We start from the raw sequence: 26576 nt of genomic DNA, 5'->3' as shown, positions 1-26576 counted from the left end.
AATGGAAGTTATGACAAGGACATACCACCAGTGGAGGGAGTTCTTGTTTGTCAACTCTGGGACAGCTACAATTCATTGAGTAAGACAGGAACCCCGGAGTCCATATGGATAATAAGTAGATAAATAGGCAGGCAGGCAGGCGAAAGGGAAAGAGTTCTCTCTTACCCGATTGCACTTGAATATCAAGGGCCATTTAAAAAAAAATACTTATTGATTTTTCCACAAGACGAATCCCACTGTACCTCTTCCCATCCTTTAATCCACTCTTTCCAAACACAGAGTAGTTTTCAACTTCCAAAGAGACACTCATGTTCTTAAGAAATAAACAAAGTATTTCTCGGGGTCACCATATTGGAACCAACCCAACAGTCCCACAGATAGGTTAATAACACAGAAATCGACCTTTCTACTCTTAAAGCTTAAAACTTATATTTGTTTCATCTGAGTTCCTTAGGAAGAGACCTTCAGGCCTCTCAAAAAAAAAAAAAAAAAAAAAAAAAAGGTCAAAGAACTGAAGCTCACCAGGTCACTACATCCAGACAAAGAGATGTGGGACGCTCCTTCATCATGACTGTGTCCTTGCTCCTCCCGAGTTCCTGTTTGTTGAATCTTGTTTCATTTCTTCCCTGCTATATAAACCCCTAGCTTTAGTCCATCGGGGAGATGGATTTGCCCCATCTCCTGGGCTGCAGCACCCGATGAAAGCCTTCTTCCTTGGCAATACTCCTCATCCCAGTCATTGGCTTTCTGTATGGTGAGCAGCAGGACCTAGACCAAACCCCTGGTGGTTCAGTAACAATATCAACAAAAAAATTAATAAGGAGTTCAAATACACCAGGTCCTAAGAGGCTGGAATAAAATCCCAGGAATTCTACTTTTCAAAATTCTGAAGGAATCACTAAGGAAACCTCTCTTTTTTCCCCTTCCCCTAAATCAAACCGGATAGAACTCAGTCTTACTCTCTTTTGCTTCTTTTTTTTTTTTTTTTTTAAGACGTCGTCTCGCTCTGTTGCCCAGGCTAGAGTGCAATGGTGTGATCTCAGCTCACTGCCATCTCTGCCAGCTGGATTCAAGCAATTCTCCTGTCTCAGCCTCCTGAGTAGCTGGGGCTACAGGTGTACACCACCACATCTGGCTAATTTTTTTCGTATTTTTAGTAGAGACAGGGTTTCACTATATTAGTCAGGCTGGTCTCAAACTCCTGACCTCATGAGATCCACCCACCTCAGCCTCCCACAGTGCTAGGATTACAGGCACAAGCCACCTCGCCCGGTCTCTGTTGCTTCTCACTCTGGCTCAGAGCCACCTGATCTCTCCATCTTTCTACTAGAAAATGTCTCCGTATGATGGTTATAATAAAATGCAGCCAAACTATGCACCTTTCAGGCCTTGGTAGCTAGCTACTGAAACTGTTTTTCTTTCTTCCTCCCTTCCTTCCTTTCTTTTTTAGAGGCAGGGTCTCCCTTTTGTACCCTGGCTGGAGTGCAGTGTTGTGATCACAGCTCACTGTAGTCTTAAACTCCTGGGCTAAAGCTATCCTCCCACCTCAGCCTCCCAAGTAGCTGGGAGCACAGGAGCACTCCACCAGGCCAAGCTAATTTTTAAAATTTTTTGTAGAGATGGGGATCTTGCTATATTGCCCAGGCTGGTCTCAAACTCCTGGGCTCAAGCAATCTGCCTGCCTCGGCCTCGTAAAATGCTGGGATTACAGGCATGAGCTAGCACACCCAGCCAAAACTCTTTTCCAAGAACACTTCTTTCCCCAGAATTATTGTGATTGCTTTAGTGATAAAATACATCACATTTTCATTGTACGTCATTAACAAACTCTAAGAAGATAAAGCACAAAAACCATTTTGTAATCTGCTTAAAGAGACAAATACACTAGGCTATTCCTTTTCAAATAATTATAAATCTGTAATTTATTGCAGATAACTTCTTAGGCATTAAATATAAAGGCGGGAGATGCTATAGCCCAAACAGGAAACATCTCATCGAACAGCAGCACTAAATACCCTACAACACGAAGACGACAGACAGGCAGCATTTTTCCAATCTGCCTGTGAAATGTCATTAGGCTCTTAGAAAACACAGTACAAACAATGGTAATGTTACTAAAATTAATAACTATCACACAGTAAACAAGTAACACTCAGAAGGACCTAACCTTACACTGATTGCCTTTCCTCGTTAACACTGTACAATTAAAAATGGTTAAGAAAATACATTTTGTAATATATATATTTTATGCCACAATAAAAAAAAATGAGGGGGGAGCCACCTGGCTGGTTTAAGGGAGTCTGAGAGACGGAGTCACTCCTGTTTCTATTTTCCTAAAACTTTGCATAATAATGTCAATTGTGACTTGCACATAAAATTTGGTGATTCTATTATTTACACTTAAAATTATTTATAGTGTCATCACAGACTCATACATCAAGGTCTTATTTGTAGCCACCAAGAGAGCTACAAAATTATTTTTTCTTTTTTTTTTTTTTTTAAAGAGTCTCAAGTCGGCTCACTGCAACCTCCACCTCCCAGGTTCAAGCAATTCTCATGCCTCATTCTCCAAAGTAGCTGGGATGACAGGCATGCACCACCACACCCTGCTAGTTTTTTGTATTTTTAGTAGAGATGGGGTTTCGCCATGTTGTCTAGGCTGGTCTCGAACTCCTGGCCTCAGGTGATCCACCCGCCTCGGCCTCCGAAAGTGCTAGGATTACAGGTGTGTGAGCCACTGCGCCTAGCCACAAAATCATTTTCTGAACATTTTAATATTATAATAATATTAACAATGACTAAAGCTGAATACTTACTATCTGCCAGGCACCATACTTAAGTCCTTACAGTAATCCTATGAGGAAGGAATTAATATTATCTGCGATGAAAGATAAAGAAAGTGGGATTTGAATCCAGGAATTCTAACTAAAAGGCACATACTATCAAACATTAAATCCACCACATATACATATATATATATTCTTATTCTTTATCATCATAACCAATATCTGAACAATGGAATAAAAATAACAGCTCCCATCAACTAAGTGCTATACTGTGCCAAGTTCCTTGCATATTTTAACTCTAGTCCTCATAATAGCTCTATACATTAACTATTATCATTGTCATTGTCCAATGACAAGGACATCACTGTCAAGGATACTAGGCCCAACTAAATTAAGTGACTTGTCCAAAGCCTCACAGCTGTTGTGTGGCAGAATCAGGATTTAAATTAAGGCATGTTCATCCGCAGGCTGCCTTCCCCTTTCTTACTTATGAAAAGAAAGAAAGAAAAAAAAAAAAAAGACCAAATGCTCTTATTTGGGTTTGGGAAAAGCGGATGGGAAAGAACAAGAAATTCGTAGGAATACAAGGATGAACTGCAACAGCTGAGCACCCAGGAGTTAAGCGAGCCCTGCCTGCGGAGTGCATTGTTTGCAGGGCCTTCCTGCTGGATTCCTGATGGTAGCAAATTCCAGGGCTCCAGACTGCAGGCTCAGCCTCTGACTAACACTGCAGTGATTTATTTGAGGATAAATACCTCTGTCAGTGTCTTATGACTGAACACAACAGTCCAAGCTGACTGGAACGAGTGGAATGCAAGGACGCTGGAGCTGAGGCAGCAGAGGCGGGAGCTGGGCCACCTCTCTGCGGAAGCTCTGCCTCCAAGGAGGAGCACTCCCTGCTCTACCTTCCTGTGGGGAAACAGCAGTGCCCTCAGGAATTGGAGCATCTTGAATAATGAGGAAACACTGACTCATGCTGGAGTGAACGCTTGGGAAGGGGGAAGGAGGAGGACCTCTGTACCTGTACACGCAAAGCTACTCCCTGGGATACTCAGTGCAACCTTGCCAGGATTGGCAAGATAACTCCCGAGAACACCAACTGCCTTCACCACTGTCCCCGCAGACTCTCTGGGCAGCTGGTGGGGTGTCTCCAAGTCCTGAAAACTGGGGAGAAGCCTCTCCCTTTGCGAGGAGGGCGTGTGCCATGAGGAGAGTGCAAAGGGGAGAAGCTGGGTGCATGGAAGCGGGAGGCTTTTCCAATGGAAACACAGTGACGTCGCACAGATTCAGAGACCTGTAGTTTCAACCTGTGTTTCACAAATGACAAAACTGAGGCCCAAAGAGTTGAAGCAATTCGTGTCAAGAAGGTAGACAGTGTCAGTGGCAGATCAAGGACTGGCTGGATGTGATGAGTGGCACCTTGTCATGAGCATAGGAAGCTGGCTTCCCTTGATGGGAGGGTCCCAAGTTTGTACCAGGGGCATGTAAGGAGGGACGAACGCTTCTCCGTGTGTACAATCCTAGACTCCTGAGTAAGAACGTCACCGACGTCTGCTCAGTCAAAAAGGTGCTGAGCTTCCCTTCTGTTTGTCTGGTGCATAATGACATTCACTAAATGTTGATTCCCCTAAAAACAATCAATATGTACAGGCAAAAAAAGCGAAGCTTAGCAGACGACTACTCGACTACTCGCAGAAGCTCTAAGGAGACGTTAACTTCTATGGCGTTTAACAGGCGACAGGTCCTACAAGTAGGCTGGAGGGAAGTCAGACTTCCCATCTCACCACGAGTTATCAGAATGAGTTTACTACCTTCTTCTTGGCAGATGAGCAGTATTTTTGTAAATAATATCCTTTTCAAATAAAGTATGTAAATGATAACATCAGAATTAGCACAAAGTTGCAAAACAAATAGGGCCCCAGCACGGAGCACCCTTCAGCCAAAATAAGAACAGAGGAACTCACAGATGGGGGCTGAAGATGCGACTCATCTTGGAGACGTGGTCGTTGTCACAGTCTAGGTCCTCGTCACCTGGCTCCATGCTGAACTTCCTCTTGCTGGGGCTGATCGGGGGAGGGCCAGTGCGGTGACTGCTGAGGGCAGAGGCCACCGGCAGGGTCTGCATTCTGGGTTCTCCCCTGAGAGCAGCTTCACCTACGCAGAGAGAGATGATGTAGTCACCAAGCAGGAGAAAGGCCCCCATCTCAGTCCCCCAGGCTCCCCGCCCGCCCAGCCAGCCCCTTGCAAAACTACTCCCAGTGGAAAGTTTTTGGCAATGGGACGGGGCCGCCTGCCATCCTCTGAACACGGTTTGAGTGCGGTTAGCTGCCAACCATGAAACATTTTACATCAACGTAGTTTTCTAGCACAATCACTCTTTAGGGTAGAGTTTAAAATAAAAAGTTGCAGTAAAATAGCAGAGGGGGAGGCAAAAAGCATTTGCTGTAAACAATTTCAAAAGTTAATTTAAAACACCAAAGCATTTGCTGTAAACAATTTCAAAAGTTAATTTAAAATACCAACGGTCTTTTCACGTATGGGTATTCCACTCGATATGGACAGGAGAATGACCTCACTGCATTCATGAAACCATTATGCCCAACTCACTTTTCCTGCTTGTTCTGTTTTTTTATTATAGTCTTGGTATTTAATTTATTTTAAAAGAATGAGGAAAGTTTATGGGCTAATAGTTCACACATTTGCCCCTAAAGTTAAAAGAAATATAAATACATCGTTTAATGGGAAATAAACTTTTAATTCTTATAGTACACTAAAAATTGCACATTAAAATATTATCAGCACAAAACTTCAGCATATAACTTATCACAAGCATAATATGTAGGTCGGTGCAGTTCTGAAACATGTTTCGAAGTTAGGCAATCAAATTAGGGTCCAAATTTCCATTTGATTTACATCTTGGTGTGTTTCATTACTATTTTAAAAGGTTTTGTACTAGGCAATCACTTTGTGCCTCAGTGTGAATTAAAATAAGCATAGCCTTTCATAGTAATAAAGGTTGTGTACCTTCTAAACTTTATAACGACGAACGATTAAGAGAAAACGTCAAACTTTCTAAGTCACATGGGGGGAGCACCTAAATTTTTCACAAATAACCCTTTTGTTGTACTGTACATTTTGGTCTCTTGGACCTGACCAATTTTGTTTCCATTTGGTCACAATTTGAGAGTAATACGAGGATAAAGTCAACTTCATCTGAGGCCTTGTGGTACCTAAGAAAAGGGATCTTTGTTTGCCACCACTAATTTTCATATCATCACAGATGTGTGGACAGTGTCAACAGGCATTTACTTCATACACATATGACAAATATGATTTTGTTGGAGAAAGCAGTGAGGAAAAACCCTCTGAATATTTACCAGGAAAAATAAAAACTTGGCCAATTTAGTCAGCAAGATATAAACTAGCAAACATACAGTGACCCATAATACACCTCCAGCCAGGATTTCTTTTAAGGATTCTGGCCCCAAAGCAAACTGGAACTTTCCATTTTAAATGAGATACCTAAAACACAGGCCCTACGCTGGCCTGCCACACTCAGAAATTCAATATGATGTTGGTTGGCCTATACTCGCTATTTAGTAACTTTTCATTTTAAAAAACAAAAAAAGCAGTGCTCATCTTTATACTTTCATAAATTAGAAAAATATCCTTTCTAATTATCTTGTGATACTTCCTCCTCCACAAAGAGAGAAGAGGGTGTTCCATGGGAAAGCTTCAGAAGCCCAAACCCAGCTAACTTTCTGGGAAGCCCTGATGATACCCCCAGGAACGCAGCAACTGCAAATCAACCCTCATCAAAATGGTACCAGCTGACCCTCCTCTCCACCCAGGGTTTCTCAATACCCCTGGCAGGATGCGAGAGGATGAGGAGTCCTCGGGCTTGGACCCCCAAGCTGTGGTCATCATTTCATTAGATGCCAGCTGTGTAGCAACAGGGGTTGCTATGGAAAACAACCACTACAGCAACAGACTGAAATCACTCCAAAAAAGGAGCCATCACTCATTCCACCAGCATACACTGTGACGTGCAAAGCAAAACCCTTGGGTTAAGAACAACATTCCCACTCCCTTCCCCAGTTTCCAACCTAGTAAAAATTCTCGTGCTTGTTTGCATTTTTAAGTTCATCCAACGGATGCACTGCTTATCTTTAAGACTAAATCACTGATGTCTAACATAGAAAAAAATTCCACAAGAATCCTCAGAAAACACTGGAGATTTGGGGGTGGGACTGGGGCTGGAGCTACAGGCCTCATGAAGGCACTCCAGGTATCCTTCACCAGGGACTGTGACAGAAGCCTCCACCAGGTCCCCTTGAGACAGTGGTAAATGTGTGCTGTAGCACTTCAGCATCTCACTTTGCTGGCGCTGGAAGGACCGCGGGAAACACACTTTGCCTCATTTGATGGATGAAGAAGCTGTGCCCCCAAAACATAGTGTGACTTACCCAGGATCCACCAGTTAACAGGTTAGCTGGAGGCAAGAACCCATGGCCTCTGCAATCAGACAACGCCTCATCGTAAGACTGGGCAGCCTTACACAAGGCTTAGAGCAAAGGAAAAGAATCTGCACAGAAGGTCAGCGACAGGTCCGTTCAATTATGTGCCTTTATGCATCTTTGGGGCCCCTCCGTAGATGGCCCTAACCCAACACTTGTATTTTAGACAGGAGTGGTAACAGTTGTATGTGTGGTGGGTTAAAATTATTTTAGTAAAACCGAAGCAAACATTTGGTCTAGGAGAAAAGACACGTGCATTGCAATCTTGACTCTTCCTTTATTTAGCACGGGGTGAATGTGGGCATGTGCTTCCCCTCTCTGGGTCTCCCTCCGTACAACGAGGGGCTAGACTAGCTAATGTGTCATGTTCTTTCCAACTCTTAGAATTACTGATGCAATTGTATGATCAACAAGTGACCAACCAACTAACCAACATTTACTAAGAAACTGTTACTTGTGTAATGGTGAACTAAGACAGCAAAACTCGAGGTATGTGCCTCAGATGTTATTCATCGGAAAAAACAAGGGTGACCCTGGGGTCAAATAAATTTGGCAACCGTGAGATTGAACAACTTTCACAGGAGTTTAACTACAGGCTTTTCTGTCATTTAATGCATCTCAGTCTCTGAGATGGAAACCCAGCAGAGCTGCTTTCAATACCCCCCCAACCCCGCCCCTGCCCCCTGCCCCCCACCGCCAATCTGTTCCTAGTATTCCTCTTTATGAGCCCTAAAAATTTCAGCCCAAAAAGTTAAACTAGACTCATCAACATTCCACAGAGAACTTGTTCTTCCCCAAATCTCATTTAAGTTCATGCATCCTGCAAAACCACTTAAAATGCCTCCTCCATCAGGCTGTCCTTGATTCCTCCAGCTGAAAGTCATCTCCTCTTCCTCTGAACATCTATAGAAACTTATCACTCTGGTGCTTCGCTCCCTACTTTATTTTGTGCTTCTGGAAGCAGGTGGCATTTAATTCATTGAATAAACCTGAGAGTGCAGAGCACACCACCTCCACACAGTAGGTGATCAGTGAATACTGACCTACTGAATCAATGAGGCAAGGCGATAGGGCGGGCAGTTTACAGAGCTTTAGGATATGTTAAAGATAAAGGTGCTACAGAATAAGGAGTGTTAAAAGATCTATTTAAAAATATATGAAGAACTCTTACAACAATTAAAAAGATAACAAAAAACAGAAAAGGATTTAAATAGGCATTTCCCAAGAGAAGATATGAAAATAGCCAATAAGCACATGGAAAGATACTGTATTAATCTGTTCTCACGCTGCTGATAAAAGACATACCCGAGACTGGGTAATTTATAAAGAAAAAGAGACTTAATGGATTCACAGTTCCACATGCCTGGGGAGGCCTCACAATCATGGAGAAAGCCGAAAATCATGTCTTACATGGTGGCAGACGAGAGAATACGAATGAGAGAAAGGGGTTTTCCCTTATGAAACCATCAGATCTTGTAAGACTACCACAGGAACAGTATTGGGGAAACTGCCCCCATGATTCTGCTATGGGCCACTGGGTCCCTCCCACAACATGTGGGAATTAGGGGAGCTACAATTCAAGATGAGACTGGGTGGGAACACCGCCAAACCATATCAGATGTCCAACATCGTCAGCCATCAAGGAAATGCGAATCAATACCACAAAGAGATGCCACTAACACCCATTAGGATGGTTATGATCAAAAGACAGAATACAAAAGTGTTAGCAAGGATGTGGAGAAGTTGGGACAGGTGTACACTGCTGGTGGAATTGTAAAGTGGCATTGAGAGGTGAAGCCAGCTGGACTTGTGGGTGGGGTGGGGACTTGGAGAACTTTTGTGTCTTACAAGAGGATTGTAAAATGCACCAATCAGCGCTCTGTGGCTAGCTAGAGGTATGTAAAATGCGCCAATCAGTTCTCTGTAAAATGGACCAATCAGAACTCTGTAAAATGGACCAATCAGCAGCACATAGGCAGGGACAAATAAGGGAATAAAAGCTGGCCACCCCAGCCAGCAGCAGCAACCCATTCAGGTCCCCTTCCATGCTGTGGAAGCTTTGTTCTTTCGCTCTTCACAATAAATCTTGCTGCTGCTCACTCTTTGGGTCTGTGCCACCTTTAAGAGCTGTAACACTCACCACGAAGGTCTGCAGCTTCATTCTTGAAGTCAGCGAAACCAAGAACCCACCGGAAGGAACCAACTCCAGACACAGCATGGCCACGGTGGAAAACAATCTGACAGCTCCTCAACTGATGAAACATAGAATTACCATATAACCTAGCAATTCTAGTCCTGGGTACATAACCAAGAGAAATGAAAACATGTCCACACAAAAGCTTATACATGTATGTTCATAGCAGCATTATTAAAATAGCCAAATAGTGGAAACCACCGAAATGTCCATCAACTAACAGATGTAAAAAATGAAATATCCATGATGAAATATTATGCAGCTATAAAAAGAAATAAGATACTGATTCAGCCACGGCACAGATGAACCTAGAAAACAGTATGCTGAGTGAAGGAAAGCAGACACAAAAGGTCACATACTGTCTGATTCCATTTCTATGAAATGTCAGAAGAGAGAGGCTCACGGGCAGAAAGCAGGTGAGTGGGTGCTGGAGGCTGGGAGAAGGGGGAATGGGAGGTGACAGTTCATGGGTGCCAGGTTTCTCTGGGGAATGACAAAAACCTTCTAAAATTGATTGTGATAAAAGTTGCATAACTCTAAATATACTAAAAACCACTGAAGTGTACTATAGACTTTAAATGGGTGAATTGTATAGTATGTGAATTATGTCTCAGTAGAAATGTTACCTCTTCCTCCTCCAAAATAAGAATATATTTATAAGCAGTATAAGGCTCCAATATCATTAGATTCTTTTTTCTCTCAGGCTTTTCACACTAAACTATTAAACAATTAAGAACAGGCATTCATGAATTTTCCCTGGAATAAAAACAAACCTTTTGTTATAGTTACATCTCCCTACAATATTAAAGTCAAATAATTTTTAAAACATTATTTATTAAGCTAAAAAAAATCAATTCAGTGAACCACTTGAGGTGACTTGGGCTCTTAGATGCATCAGATCCTATAAAGCGGCAGTTCAGCTTTTAATCAGTATGTCGAGTGCCTGTGACACGCTGAAGGCTGTGCAAAGTACTGTCACAAGAATAAATGGTGAAATGTATACAGACCCTGACCACAAGGGTGGGAGGCAAAAGTACTTACACCAAAAGGAACTTATCTTGGGAGCGCAAGAGGCCTTTTCCTCTGGTCCTAACGTGTATTCTAAATTTCACAATGGTCTGGCAATTGAAAAAGGAGAAAAGATTATCTTTCTTTTTCAAGAATAAACAGAAGGAATATTTGAGTTGAGTAACCCCGTATTTTAAGCCTTACAAGTTGGCTTCACTACAACTGTCCGTTTTACTTCTTTCAAATTCCCAATGACAACTAAAGAAGTTTTATTTTTTAAATGTATTCGGCCTTTTACATGAAGATAATTTCATCTAGGCACACGTTAGAAAAATGCCTAAATAAAATGAAGAAAAATGCCTAATATATACAAAATTAACTTCTGTGGTTTTTTGTCATGGTGGCAGTTCTAATGTATGGATCAAAAATATTCCTTCAAATTTCCCCAAAGAAGATAAGCAAAGATTTTGGCCTAAGATTTCACAAGAATCAGCATGTTTATTTCAATGGCAGAGAAGTTTAACAGAGAGAGATGAAAAAAAGACAATCACCTCGCTTTATGCTGTGTTATAATGTGATTTTGATAAAATATCGCAAGAAAATTCTGCTTTCAAAGTCAGAATGGAAAGAGGGGAGGAGCACAGGGAGGAACCATGGAAAATATAACCCCATTGTGTAATCCTGTTATTACCGTATCTCAAAGATTCTAAGACTATTTCCTACATTTTCATATTGCTAAGACTGAAGTTTATCTTACAAATAATTGGCATATATTAACAGCCAAGATTGCTTCTTTTTCAGTGGGACATAAAATACTGATTCACACAGAACCAAACTCCAGAGGCTTCAAAATAGCACTGGTCTCTTCAACCTCCATTCTTTTTCTTTTTTGGAGATGGAGTCTCACTCTGTCGCCCAGACTGGAGTGCAGTGGCAAGATCTTGGTTCACTGCAACCTCTGCCTCCTGAGTTCAAGTGATTCTCCTGCCTCAGCCTCCTGAGTGTAGCTGGGACTACAAGCATGTGCCACCATGCTCAGTTAATTTTTTTTTATTATTATTTTTTAGTAGAGATGGAGTTTCACCATGTTGGCCAGGGTAGTCTAGAACTCCTGACCTCAAGTTATCTACCCGCCTTGGCCTCCCAAAGTGCTGGGATTACAGGCCTGAGCCACTGAGCCTGGCCTAACCTCTGTTTACTTATAAAATTAAGTGTTTTGATTAGATCAACTTGACAGCCTACTTTTGGCTCTAATGGACTACGTCTTACATAATAGATATATCTTCTAAAGTTAAGTTTCCTTTTACTGCTAATCAAGAAATACTTTCCAAACTTTTACAGAACACACTTTACATAGTGGTAGAAAAAGCAGATTCAACAAAGCAATCAACTAACAAAATTTTTTGAGATTAGCTAATTATTAGCATCTCATGATTAAGGGAGATTTCATTAAAAAAAAAAACAAAGACTCTTCTAGTTCTCAAAAGTTCCAGCTCCATTCATTTATTCGAATACTACAAGAAAATTGTAGCCAGCTGAAACCTGAGACAAACAGAATCTGGTCCACCAAATGCAGATTCGATTTTCATAGAACAGAACAATCAAGGCCATGACCTTCAATACAGAGATGGGGCGAGTGATTGGGTTTCAGGGGGATTAATGGATTCTCCCGGGGTAAGGCTGCGTTAGCATGGGAACCCGGGTCTCGGCCACATGGCCCTTCACCAACTGTGTGGGCCCATCGCCAGACTGGGGTGTAGGCTGCACAGAAGGTGATGGCAGGGCTCCGAGCAATTAATCAAAATAATGGTATTTATGGGCATTTTCTGGAGATTAGACCAACAGCACGGGGTGAAATGAGAATGTCTTTATGGAGAAGGAGAGGGTAAACTATACTCAAATGTATCTTGCTGTAACTTTTAGGGATAGATTTTTGACAAAGATCTCTATGCCTTGCCGAACAGAGTTTAAGTCCAAAATTTAAATCTCCACTGTGTCTAAGGCTTTATGTTCAGCCCCCTTCCCAGCCCCTTTATCATGTTTGAACCCAAATCAAAGAAGCAAAACCATAGCTCAGTCGGCCAAGCCAGCTGCACTGCACTGATGTGTCTCCTTCAGGCTGACCACAGCCCATGGCAACCGACTGACATCATGTCCTGGCAAGAGGGCACCCTGGTAAGAGGACCCAGCTCCCACATTCCACGGCCCTCTCACATCTCACCCTCTCGTCACTGTGCAGGGCAGAAGCCCCAGCAGCCAGGCCTTACTCACTCTCTTTCAAATAATACTTCTTTGTCTCACGGTCGAGCAGCTGGGGAGAAGACACCGTGAATTCAGTCTCCTTCAAATTGTTCAACTTGTGGCTAGTCCCATTCTGGCTCCCTTTTTTCTTTTTTTATAGGACGGCCTTTGCAATGCGAGCCAGCAGATAAAGGCCGTGACGTGCTGTCTGCTCAAGCGCAAGGATCGCCTGTGATTCCCCCAGCCCTTGGGTGGCAACACAAAGCACCTCTCAGCCCCACCTTGCCTCGGGGAGCCGACTGGGCTGGGAAGGGCTGTGCAGGGTCCACACCCTGGACTCGGCTTGCTGTGAGCAGCTCTATTCTTTTTTTTAAGAGCAAAGATGAGATTGTGTTGAGAGAGTACAGCTTCTATCTTGGGCTGCTAATAATATAGTTAAGGATAACAACAGCAGAATAAAACTGGTAGAAGTGAAATATAAGCCATCTTCACTAGAATTTCAAGGAATCTAAATCATTTCATACACACTATACTTTGTAGAAGCCTTCCTGTATCTTCTCTGAGTGTATTTTATTTTACAAGCATATTGCAACATTATCTATTGTTCTGACTTTTCTTAATGCAGCCCCGTGAGGGAGGCGGGGAAGAAGAGCGCTTGCCGTGCGGCCGAGGAAACTAGTATTTCAAGAATTAAGTGACTTTCCCAAGGTCGCAAAGCTGATTAATGGAAGCACTGGAAGTAGAAACCTGGGATTTAGACTCCCCAACTTCCATAATCTTTCTAGGTGTGCAAGATGCTTCACTGGTTGAGGAAAATAAATGGGAGGAAGACAGTTGAAGAGGGAGGAAGGTGGACAAGAGGGGGAGGGGGTGGGAGGAAGAGGAGCTTATCGGCTGAACCGTGCCCACCCCTGGAATTAACACGTGAAAGTTCTAAACCCCAGTACCGCAGAGAACATGGCTGTATTTGAAGACAGAGACTTTAAAGAGGTAATTAAGGTGAAATGAGGTCATTAATCCAATCTGACTGTTGTCTCTCTAACAAGAGATTAGGACAAAGACACATTACAGAAGGGCCACCATGCGAGGACATGGGAGAAGAGAAGGCGGCCATCTGCAAGCCAAGGAGACAGCCTGCCAGAGAAATAAGCCCGCTGACTCTCTGATCTCAGACTTCCAGCCTCCAGGACCAATGAGTTAATACATTTCTGTTGTTTAAACCACACAGTCTGCGGAATTTTATTCTGGCAGCCCCAGGAAACTAATCCAGAGAGGAAAGAAGAGAGGACAGGACTGACACCTGGTTCTGACACCAAGGATGAACAGCTGCCACTGTCCCATCTGTCTGACCTAACATAGTGGGACCGACTGAGAAGAAAGCAACTGTTAACGTACAGATGCCGCTTCCAGACCAGAACCACCTGAGCACAGGAGGAAACAAACACATGGGCTGGCAAGGGAGGAGAATGGGTTTCCTGGCTGGGCACGGGGGATGTGTACAGCTGCGGCCTGGCCCTCTGACTTGGTGATCATCTGCCCTGCACTAGCCAGAGGAACCTGGACCTCCCAGTAACTCTTCTGCTTGCCTGTAAGTGAGGAGGACTAGGTTTGTGTTCACCGATCAGGTTGGGGCCTCCTTTGGATGGGGAGGCAGTGGGTCTGGGGTGGGACCTGCTCCCAGACAGGACTGATGATGCTGGTGCACGACGGATGGTGTCTGCTGGCGCCTCTGGTTTTAAATATTAATAGCTATAATTTTACAGGGGCTGAGGAGAAAAGATAAAAGAATTCCAAAGAAATTCTGTCTATAATTCTCAACATCCATTGTGAATATACACTAAAGTGTTTTTTTAATAAACTGAAGTTCTCTGAATACCAAAAAGCACTAAAAATACTTTAAATTAAAACTTGTTATCACATCCACACATTGTTATTCATTTAATCAGCAAGTTCTATACTGCTTAAAAATCATTTTATTATTTTCAGGGCTAATAAAAGTCCCTGCTGTCTCATTTACCCTGTTGGATTTAGTTTACAACTGAACTGTATCTTGACAGATTATGTAATACTGCAACCTCCGTGGAGTGAACACTGAATAAGTGGGGTCAAACTAATGTCTTACTATACATATCATTTCAGCTTGAAGAAAACTCTGGTGTGTAACACAACACAAACAGCCTGAAGATCAGCCGATCTAGGTTTGAGGCTGGGTTTTAGCTTTGTAAATCGTAAGATTCAAAAAGATCAAACACAAAACAAACAAAAAAGATCAAACACTCATCCACTTCCCTGGTTTCCTGATGCAGACTTAGTAATGACACCTACCTTCTATTCTTGGTCCTCCATTCCCTAGACTCTGGCTCTCAGGCAGCCTCAGAGGCCTCTGAGTAAACTAGGGAAGTGCAGTCCCGCTTAGAGCGTGAGCTCTGCTGTGGCCGTGCTCGTGCAGGCTGAGGACTGCCATCCGCCTGAATATTACAACAGCGGTCCAAAGGGTCACATGCGCTGACATGGCCCCGACACATCACCAGTGAACCTCAAGGAGACAAAGCCAGCTCAGAACCTTTAACACCAAGCGCACAGTCCTCCTTAATGGAAAAGGCTCTTAAAGCCTGGCAGAAATTCTGCACTGTATTTACTTGCAAATCTACTTTTGTAACATTTTACTGTTAATGAGAAGGAGGAGAGTTATGAAAGTAAATTGTTAGCAGATGGTATTGGAATCAGGCACTTTGCTAGGGGCTCAATTTCCTCCCTGGTAGAGCTTATAAATGTTTAGAAGGAGTAGCTGGATGAGGGTAAGCAAAAAAAAAAAAAAAAAAAGGCTTGTTTAAACCTCTTCAGCAGTTGAGCCAAGCCTCCAGAGGGACTCTGGTTGCCACGAAACAGAGGGATTAAGCTGGTAATGGTATGACCTCTTTAAAATTTAAGTGTTTTGGTAAAAATACTCAAAAAATTTCTGTCTGCAAGCCCTGTGCCACGTGACAGGTTAAGCACCGAAGGTCATATGCTACTATCTGCATTTTCAAAACATTGTTTAATTGGAGGGCGTTCCAGAGGGTACGACTTTGCCACAGGCCCTGAGATGGTTGAGTCCTGGAATCAGTCACTGACCACTAGAGGAGGAAAAAAGGCACAGTCTTGGAAGTGCAGAGAGAAAATGGAAAACTAAACTTTCCCTCTTCTGATCTCCCATAACACTCTGTACCTCTAGAATGGCCCTGCCCACAGGCTGCCTAATGGAAGAATTCGCCACGTGCTGCTCTTCTCTGTAATACATCACACACTGTCCCGGATACTGTTCTGGGAGGCACGGAGCAGCTCATTCATTTCTGTATCTCTGGGTCAGTGACAGAGAAACAGTAGAAAGCGGACTGTGGAGTCAGAAAAATGTATGATCTTAGCAGTCTCTTCATCTCTCTTGAGCCTCTATTCAACTACCGTGAGGGATTTCTATGCGAATCAATGAGAATTTATAGAAAGGCCAGCCCAGAACAGGCAATTTATTTATTACACTGTTGGTTGGATTCCATCTGTTGGTGCAATTCCCATCTGAAGGATAAGATGGCTGAACAAAGGAAACCTCTAACTGTCCTTCTTCCTACTCATAAGAGGCCCCCTTCTCGAATACAGTCAGCACCAGCCAGTGGAAGGGGTCAGAAGACACTGCCTGAGAACACGAGTCAGTGGGTCCTCCGAATCTGCTCCGCCAGGAGCCGGCTACACGATCTCGGCGCGGCTGCCTGACTTTCTATGACTGTTTCCACATGTGTGAAAATGGCAGTGTGAACCCACACAGGCTCAGAGCGATACTCGGCATGGGGCCGCCGCCTCCCCACACACACTCTGGACTTACAGGCTTTCTTCCATGCACCTTTCTCCCTCCCTAGAATGTGTGCAGAAGCCCTCTCTGCCAATGCATACTCATCTGCACTTTCAAAACCCGACTTGAGTGCCTCTTGTCAGCCTCAGCCCCAAGAGCACCCCTTTTGGTGCCATCTACCTGGGCTGAGCTGCCTGGCAGCATCCCATGTGACATGTGCTGCTGGCTTCAACTCAAAAACTACTCGTTTCTCAGCAATACCATCGTGTGTGCTACTGCCAAACAGGAGATCTTGCTCTCTGCAGTAGGTTCCAGTCCAGACCCTGAGGAGTAAGATGGTGGTCCCGGAAACCAGTTCAGATTTCTCACTGGCATACAGAGTGCTATCTTAGTCAGCCATTCAGCTATCTTAGTCAGCCATTCAGGTATCCCACGAAAATTCATTAACTCACTGTATTCCTTACTATTGCTAAATATGCTGGTTTTCCAAGGATTAAAATAGGATGCGAAGTTCAAAGATGTCTCAGTCCTGACACAGTGGAAGCAGCATTAGGGACTTGGGCACGCACACCATTCAAGGGCCTGACAACCCTGAAGACGGGTAAAGCCAGTAACTTAAAGTCAGCTTCCGTAAACCTTACTGCTGAAACAGCTAAGTGCCCAAGTAAATCACTGTAATTTTTCCAACTTTTAATTTCAAAAAATTGTAAAGCTACCCAAAGAGTTGAATGAGAACAAGAACATCCCATTCTCTTTACCTTGATTCACCTACCATACCATTTTTTTTCAGTTTGTTTTAGCTACATGCATACACGTTTTCTTGCTATGATTTTTGAAAGTGTTAATAAGTGGGAGACATCTTATTTCACCCATAAATACTTAAGAACAGGGATATTCTCCTTCAGAGCCACAATACCATTATCACACTCAACAAAGTTAAAGTTGACATATTGTCATTATCTAATGTCCAGTTCACATTCCAACTTCCCCAACTGAACTGTCTCTTTTTGGTGGCAGGGAGGGTTAGGGGAGAACTTGATTAATTAAGGATCATATGCTGCTCAGTGAAGTGTCATGTCTCTTCAATCTCCTTTCATCTAAAGGCATTCTCTTCTCTTTCGTGACATTGATGTTTTTTTTGTTTTTTTTTTTTTGAGACGGAGTCTCGCTCTGTCGTCCAGGCTGGAGTGCAGTGGCCGGATCTCAGCTCACTGCAAGCTCCGCCTCCCGGGTTCATGCCATTCTCCTGCCTCAGCCTCCCGAGTAGCTGGGACTACAGGCGCCCGCCACCTCGCCCGGCTAGTTTTTTTTTTGTAGTTTTAGTAGAGACGGGGTTTCACCGTGTTAGCCAGGATGGTCTCGATCTTCTGACCTCGTGATCCGCCCGTCTCGGCCTCCCAAAGTGCTGGGATTACAGGCTTGAGCCACCGCGCCCGGCCAACATTGATGTTTTTAAATAATGCAGACCAATGAGCTGTCCCTACAAATTTTGGTGGCCTAATCATTTCCTTATGATTATATCTGAGTTAAATTAAATCTTTTTGGCAAGAATACTATCCAGGTGATACTGTGCGCTCCCACCGCACTGCACCGCACCTCCCATCGCTGGGGAAGCTGAGCCTGCGGTACACACAGACCGCTCCGTTAGAAACAAGTAAGCTCCTCCCTTTTGTAGTAACAGTTAGGGGGTGTGAATCCTGTCACTGCCACTCAATCACATACTCATTTTTTTGTTTGGGTTTTGTTTTTCTATTATTTTTATTTCCCATAGTCATTTATTACGTACCTTTTATTTGCAATTTGAGAGTGCAGAGCTAAGCTGGATTAAACACAGGGTCTCCAGTTACAATTCAGCTGAAGTCCAATTGGGGACACATTTTCATACAAAAGACATTAAAACAGACAATACAATCAGGAGTAGCTTATGCTTTGCCTGGAATAAAGCAGGTGCTTAGCAAATATTTGTTGAATGAGGGACCCGTATGGTTCAGGCAAATAAAAGCTATTAGGCCGAACTGCATCCTTTGTGTTCTTCCTTCTCACATCACCTCACCCCTGGGGCTGAAAGAAAGTCTTCCAACATGGCCACCCTGCCTCCCACCATGAGAGATCGGGGTCCCTGATTGATTGGATTGCTGGAGTAAAGGCTCAAATGCCTCAACCTGATCAGCCCATCTCACTCTCTCTCTCCAGCCTTACCCATCTCTCTCGTCTCTCCCCCTCCCCTCAGACTCCACTGCTCCTACGGTCTGCACTGCAGGGGATGCCTCCCACCTCCCCTCCCGCCTGCCTGGAACAGTCCTTCACTTTCAGGTCTGGTCTAGGGTGCAAGTCCCACCTCTTCAAGCTCTTCCTCAGCAGTAAGTGTTCCTTGGTCTTCAGTGTCTGAAAACATTTACAAGTATCCTGCATTATGGCTCTTAATCCTATCGCTTAACTGCGATACTATTTATAAACATTTTCACAAGGCTGGAAGCCTTCAGGCCACTTCCTAGACTCAGCTCATTCCCTAGGGCCTCCTTTCCTTCCCTAGAGCAGGCTCCAGGGATAAGCCCTGTCCTTGTCCTTTGCTATGTTCTTTCATAAATGCTCCCACCCATGCTCTTATTGAGACAGTCCTCATCCCAAAATGATAGTGAAGTGGGACTTGTGTCCCTGCCACATCACCCCAGAAACGGACACACGGACGTGGAACCCTTATTTAAGAGGCTCATTGTTGAATCCAGTCCCGTCTAAAGAATGTATACAATTTAGGACTGGCAGAAAAAAATCAGAGGATGTGGTTCATTCACAGGCGTTGTTGTGCCTGGGATGTTTGTAGGACTACTCCAGGAAATAAGGAAAACACACAGATGTTTGAGATCTGGTCTTTGCCTCAAGGAATTTTAGTTCTAGTGGGAGTGATAAGTTATGGAGATAAGGAACTGTAAGGACTGAACATTATAAATGCCAAAATAAATCAGATGCTCTTGAAATAAGTGAATTGCATGGTATATTAGTCATATCTCAATAAAGCTGTTACCAATCGAATATTGAGGACCCCCAAAGAGCTTTTGGTTATGTAGGTTAATCTACCAACGTTTATCATAGTAGGAATTAAAATGGGGAAAGTTTAAAAATAATAATTAATTTGAAATAAAAAAGAGATGAACTTTTCATTTTAAAGAAAAGAGGGCGATGCCACACACATTTTATGAGGACGACAATAATTCTAACTCGAATAGGAGTGGGATTTGAAAAACGGGCAGGATTTGGACACTTGGAAATGATGGGTATGAGCATTCCAGGCAGGTACATGAGTATGAGGCAAGGCAGAGAGCGGGAATGATGCCACCTTTGTGTGAGAGCAATGGGACCAGAACAATGGGTTTGTTTCTTCAGACTTAAGGCTGGATACAGAGAGGTGGGTCAGATAATAAAGGGCTCTGAACACAGGTGAACAGCTGAGACCTGGCGAGTCGGGTCACTGACAGGGAGCCACTGTAAGCATTGACACAGCTGCCGGGAGGCTTCCGTGAGGGGTGCTCTCACACACCGTGCCAGACGGGTGCACACACCTGAGCCAGGGAGCAGGGCAGGGACGCAAGCGTTAGGTGAGGAAGCTTCAACAGTGTTCCTGTCAGTGAGGATGGAGAAGAGGCAGGTTGAAGACACATTTTAAGGGAAGATCAGAGAGCTGGTATTCCAGCTAGTATTAATACATTCACCGGATCTTTCCAAAACAGGCCAGCCTCAGCTTCTTCGTGATAACTCTCTCAATGTTGATCCTTCCTTGATATAAATTGAGAAACTATGAGATGAACAAGCCAGGAAGCTACACTTGTTCCCTAGCTGATCAATATGTAACAGGGAAAAGAAAGAGTGCGTTAGTGCTAGAACTCCATATTTTAAGTTCCACAGGTTGATCTAACAAAGTCTGATTAACCGCCCATATTTACATTTTAATCACTGTCAGGTGACATTTTTATATCCTAATAAGATTCCATTTTTATTCTTGGAGAAAATTGTCAGTATACTCATTCTCTTTAAACAATTTAGATGTCTACTGTTAGATGGCGGGGGTTGTGCTAAGAGCTTCCATTTATCCATGATTAACCAACATCTATTTAACAGACATTTCCTAAAATCTGAGTTGTGAAGAACATCAAACAGTCAAATAATAATGCATACAAAAGGAAAAATCTGAATACTGATTTTTAAAAACTGACTCCAATGAAATCTACCTATATTAAAATAAATCAATTCTAAAACAAATCATCATCCTTCATTAAATTGGTGTCAGGCTAATATACAGATATGTTAGGTTGTTCATAGTATACAGTATATTGTAGAGTGCTTTTACAGATAAATTTTACTCAATAATTATAGTTTATGTAAGCTATTATTAAAAGATGTCTGTATTATCCAATAAAAAACTAAGAGGCTGTTAGAACTGAAGTCTGTAAGTATGTGACTAGCTTGAGAAAGTATTAAAATATTTATTAGAGAGTTACTGGAGAGTCAAACAGCTAATTTCATACATGGGTAAGTAATTAAATACCAAAATGTATTTCTTTCTTTAAAAAAATGGCTTAATAATGGTGTTCGGCATAACCAAAGACTAGGTAAACCTGTGAGCTGCTTTTTAAAGGGCGATTGCAGACTTATTCCACAGATTTTAATGTTAATTGGAAACTGTAAGATCCTTATGCAAAAATTATATGCTATCAAGGACTTTTTGTTTCCGTACCAAGCTCCAAGAAAAGAGACTATTAAATAATAAAGGAAAAAAGTCATACAATTTAACCTGAAAACAAATATTCCATTAGCATGTAAAATTTAAAGTGTTTCCTAAACGAAATCATCCCCATGATGCCGAGAAGTTTTCTACTCGAGTGTGAAGGTGAAGGTTCCCCCAAATTAATTAACTGAAAATACTGGGGGATGGGGATGTTGCTTACTTTTTATTTCTATTTCTTTCTGTCCTCCCGACCTCTCTCTTTACGTTTACATTACCCAGTGAGCAAATTTTATCAATGAGAAGCCAGGAAGGGCTGACTCCCTTTGGTATATTTACTTAAGATATAAAGGCCAATCAACTATTGTGCTTAGAAAAGTTGTGGCCGTTTCTGAGCCTACTTCAGATCTCTCCTTAGCTCCAAGTGACTTATTATGAAGCCAAAGAAAGAGGAAAACTGAGCTGATCAAAGGCCGGGCTGTCATTAAGTGAAAATGATGGAAGATGAAAGGCTTGCCCTGCACTTCAAAGGTACAGCTGAGCTCGGGTGAGCTGACAGCAAGCGTTCAGGGATCAGAGAGGCAGGCTGTGGCTTAATGGACTAGATGACATTCCTAGAGCCATTCATCTTTATACAAATCACGAAAAATAGAAACATAGTGACAAACATGCATTTAAATGCTTTCCTACTGGATATAAGGAAGAGTGGGTAACCCAAAAATATCAAGTGACATACATCACATCTACACTTGCAGAATATAAAATAATGAGGTCCAAGAACTGTTGAAGAAGCTGGCATCTCTAAGCAGTGCAGAATCCACATGTTAACAGTTTTTCCTTATGCCCTAGGGTGTGTCATGCAATGAAGCTTAATTTTGAGAGACCATGGATGCAGCAGTCTCACTTCCCTGGTGGGCTAACGCAGAACACTTGGTGTGCTGACATGGAAGGGCAGTCAAACTTAAGACTTTGGGGTTAGAGCTGGTCTAGAGCTACCATAGGGCTGGGGAAGGAAGGTCAGAAAAATCAGGCCAATTGATGATTACACAATGTTTCCCTTATTCTACCCCCATTCACCCCTGCACAGTGCCCTCCCACCCACACATACAACCTCTGCAGACAGAGGACCCTTTGGGCAGCAAAGATGTTACATTGTAAGGGGCCTCAAGTCATTAACTGGAATCTCCTTTCTTTTCTTTTTCCTCTGTAGGAACCAACATGCATCTAATCTTCTAAGACAGAGTCCCTAGAATGACTTGAACACATGCAACAATCTTATCTACTCTTCTAGTCATACTGGAGACTTTTCAGGGAATTGACTGGGTTTTTCCTCCCTACAGTTTCTTGTTAGTGACAGCAGCACCTGCAAAGAGCAGAGAAAGAGAAGACAGAGTGCCACCCCCCGGCAAATTAGTAATCAGGATGTTGGGTAACACTGAGAAGAGATGCTCTAGAAACTTTGTATATGTGAATTCATTTCATACTCCTATTTACCTGTGAAGTAGGCACTATCATTAGTTTCATTTTCAGGAGGAAATGGTCACCAAAAGTAACTCAGCAACTTGCCCAAGGTCACAGCTAGAAACAGGAAAGACTGGATTTACACCCGAAGGTCTGGCTCCAGGGACCACGTCTCCAACTCCTATACCACTCAGAGAGGTTTCATAGAGCAGATGGTGAAGGCTCAGCAGGAGTGTACCCGTGAACAAAATCCTGCAGGGTCGGCACAGCCTGAGGGGGTGACAGCACAGCACCCCTAAGCTAGCAGGGTGAGGGCAAGGGTGAAAGAGCAGCAAGAGGTGCTGGGGGGCAGGGTGAGCCTGGTCATCCAAAGGCGTGAGCACCCCAGGGCCCCTCAAGTAAACATTGATCATACGTAAAACCTTTGCTTGCACCTCTTCCAATCAGACCTGCCACCACCAAAACTCTCCTCCTCTATGGAAATTCCAGAGCTACCTTTTCTACTGAGCCACGCTAAATAAAGAGCTGGGACTTATTTCGCGGACTATTTGGCAACAATGACAACATTCAAGCTGGACAGCCACAAATTCACAACTCCCCTTGGCCATGTCTGTCCTGGGCCCTTGCTGACCACCTCCACCTGGAATTCCATCCTCTCCTTCCCTCTCGCCCTCAGGACCCGACTGTCCCACCCTGTGTGCACACATCATCCTCTGTAAAGATCATCTGAATATACACAGAGAATGTTAGTTTGCTTCTTGTAAGATAGCTAGTACTGATCCTAAAGAAACCAACAATTCCAGATTGTCAGCTCCTCAAGAAGGGCCCTGAGTGGGGTGTCCAGGGAGCTGCAGTGAATGCCCCTTACCACCAGACACAAAGTCTGGCACTCAGGTGTTCTCTGAATGACTGACAGGTACCATTAGTAAGGTTTATAATTGAGCTAATACTTTCCACAATATTTTAATGTAAGCAAATGCACACACACACAAAGAACTCTGCAAATAATGGAATGAATGGAGCAACAATATTCTCCACATTAAGTCTCCAACTTTTATAATAGCTTTATTGACATATAATTCACATGCATATAATTCACCCATTAAAGTGTCTGACTCAATGTGTTTATAACTGGGGTTGTGCAACATCACCATGATCTAATTTTAGGACATATCTTCACCCCCAAAAGAAACCCATACCCATTAGCAGTCACTCCCCATATTTTCCTCTCTCCAATGCCACTAACCTACTTTCTGTCTCTATAGACTTGCTGATTCCAGACATCTCATATAAACTCAATCATATAATGATTTGGTGTCTTTTGTGTCTGGTTCTTTCACTCATAATGTTTTAAAAGTTCATCCATGTTGTAACATATGTCAGTACTATATTTCTTTATATTGCCAAGTAATATTTCATTGTATGGATAGACCACATTTTATCCATTCATCAGTTGATGGGCATTTGGATTGCTTCTACTTTTTAGCTATTATAAATAATACTTCTATGGACATTTGTGGACAGATTTTTACAGGGCTGTTTTCAATTATCCAGTATGTACCTAGGAGTAGAATTGCTGGGTCAAATGGTAACTCTATGCTTAACATTTTGAGCAACTGCCAAACTGTTTCCAAAACAGCTACACCATTTTACATTCCCACCAGCAACGCATGAGGCATTCCAGTTTCTCCACATCCTCACCAACACTTGTTATTGTCTTTTTTATTTCAACCATCCATAGTAGGCGGATCTCACTGAGGTTCTGATTTTCATTTTCCTAATGATTAATGATGCATGAGCACATTTTTCTGCAATTGTTGGCCATTTATCTTCTTTGGAGAATTGTCTTTTCAAATCCTTTGCCCGTTTTTAAATAGGATTATCTGCCTTTGTATTGCTGCGCTGTAAGAGTTCTATACATATTCTTAATACAGGTCCCTTCTCAGAGACATGATTTACAAAAAATATTTTCCCATTCTGTGAGTTGTCTTTTCCTTCAAATCTATTATTATAGTTACCTACAGCCTTCAGAGATACCAACTAGAAAACTTTATAGAAACCTAACCTTCACCTTACCTCTTTAAGAAAGTTTATGAATTTGATTACAAATGTTCTTCTAAATGCCATAATTTTCCCATCCTGTATCTTGACAGGTCAGCCTATGACTGAAGAATACCCACCACCTACAGCTGGGTAGCAAACTCCTGCGTAATAAGTAACAGTGATATTTACCACTGACATTCTGGCATTTCAGAAATTCAATCTGTCTTCCCAATGCCTTATTTTATGGTTTAAAAAAAAAAATCATATTATTACTAGATGGCAGAACCTAACATGTGTTTGGCCAACCTATTTTCTTTAAAGCCATGCTGACAATGATTGTTAAAACTGCTCCCATGCTAGAATGCCCCTCAATTGTTTTGGTCTGCACACAAGGTCAATGGGGACTAGAGTAATGAAGAAATAAAGCAAAACTGAAACATTTTAATTTGGAGTCTACAAGACTATATTAACTTCTAGTCAATTAAATGGATGAGTGGTTTGCAGCCACTGACATTTATATTTCATGATTAGTTCTCCAGACCCCTTATTCTCTCTGTGCCATTAACCTTTAGGGTGTAGCTCTTTGTCAGTCTCACTTCAATCATGCTTTCGAAGGATTACAGAATTAGCAATTCCAGTTTTTATGGCACGAGCTCTGTCAAATCAGAGAGACAGATGTGAGCTCATGTAACTGAGAGGCTTCCATCTGCTGGACTGAGAACTGAAGCCTGGAAAGGCTCTTGTATTTCCTTTCTTATGCTTCCTTGGGCTGTTCCAGCTTGGAATTACCCATTTACTTACACACTTGGTATTTGAGCAAGTATCTTAAATAGCTGAGGTATCAACCTTTCTTGTCAAAGGTGGATGGCTACTCACCATCCACCTTTTAGTTATGGATTCCCATGGTGGTGACAGAGGAGAAAGTGATGTCACCTCATACATATCCAAATCCTGGCGTCCGCAGGAACCCACACCGAATCAAGTCCCCTCACTAAGTTAACAGGTTATCCGCTGGAATCACATCAAGGCTCTGTCGACTGGTTGGAATGAACAGAAGGAAGAGCCTATTGAATAGAAGCAGCAAAGGATTTCATTTTCAGCAGAGTTAAAATTAGGTGTTGTATACTAAAGAGAAATCAGTCATCCTTTGGTATATATACTCAGGGGATTGGTTCCAGGAATCCCACCGATGCCAAAATCCACACATACCCAAGTCTCAAAGTCCACTCATAGGAGAAGCTGGCCCTCTATACACATGGGTTTCACATCCTGCAGTATTTTCTGTCTGCAAATGGCTGAAAAAAATCCTGAGTCGAAGTGGACCCTCGAAGTTCAGATGGTATTGTTCAAGGGTCAGCTGTATATTCTTTCTCTCAGGATTTTCTGTAAGTTGGGAATGCTGAAAATTTCTACAACTATCTAGGTGTAACTGTCTGCATGTGACAAATGTATTTCTGAAAATTAGATAGTAAATTAAGTCTGGTCATGATTTAAAGGCTCTACTGAGCTCCTATGTAAAGCAAAAGTGGTTCTCAGTTTAATTTCACCAATCTGTGGAAATTTTTTTTTTTTTGAGTCAGGATCTCTGTCACCTAGGTTGGAGTGCAGTGGGTGCCATCCTGATTCATTGCAGCCTCAACCTCCCAGGCTCAAGTGATCCTCCCACCTCAGCCTCCTGAGTAGATGGGACTACAAGTGCCCTCCACCATGCTTGGTTAATTTTTTGTAGTTTTTGTAGAGATGGGGTTTCACCATGTTGCCCAGGATGGTCTCGAAGTCCTGGGCT

At 42.7% G+C, this 26576-nt stretch overlaps 1 protein-coding gene across 6 annotated transcripts in view; it reads right to left on the bottom strand.

Moving 5' to 3' along the window:
* The window catches only part of VGLL4 (vestigial like family member 4), a 163144-nt gene that overhangs the window by 39983 nt on the left and 96585 nt on the right, over positions 1 to 26576 (bottom strand). For 3 of the 6 annotated variants that reach the window (XM_007985236.3, XM_038002478.2, XM_007985235.3), the window contains one exon: positions 4751 to 4940. In XM_007985236.3, coding sequence (XP_007983427.2) covers positions 4751 to 4940 — 190 coding nt within the window. Of the gene's footprint in view, positions 1 to 522; positions 2161 to 4750; positions 4941 to 9443; positions 9463 to 15071; positions 15093 to 26576 lie in introns of those variants that run through there. The other 3 variants (XM_038002479.2, XM_073009845.1, XM_038002480.2) reach the window with 3 other exon arrangements.

The sequence above is a fragment of the Chlorocebus sabaeus genome, chromosome 22 (assembly GCF_047675955.1).
Source record: "Chlorocebus sabaeus isolate Y175 chromosome 22, mChlSab1.0.hap1, whole genome shotgun sequence".
Classification (NCBI taxonomy): Eukaryota; Metazoa; Chordata; class Mammalia; order Primates; family Cercopithecidae; genus Chlorocebus; species Chlorocebus sabaeus.
This window is presented reverse-complemented; position numbering and strand designations above follow the sequence as displayed.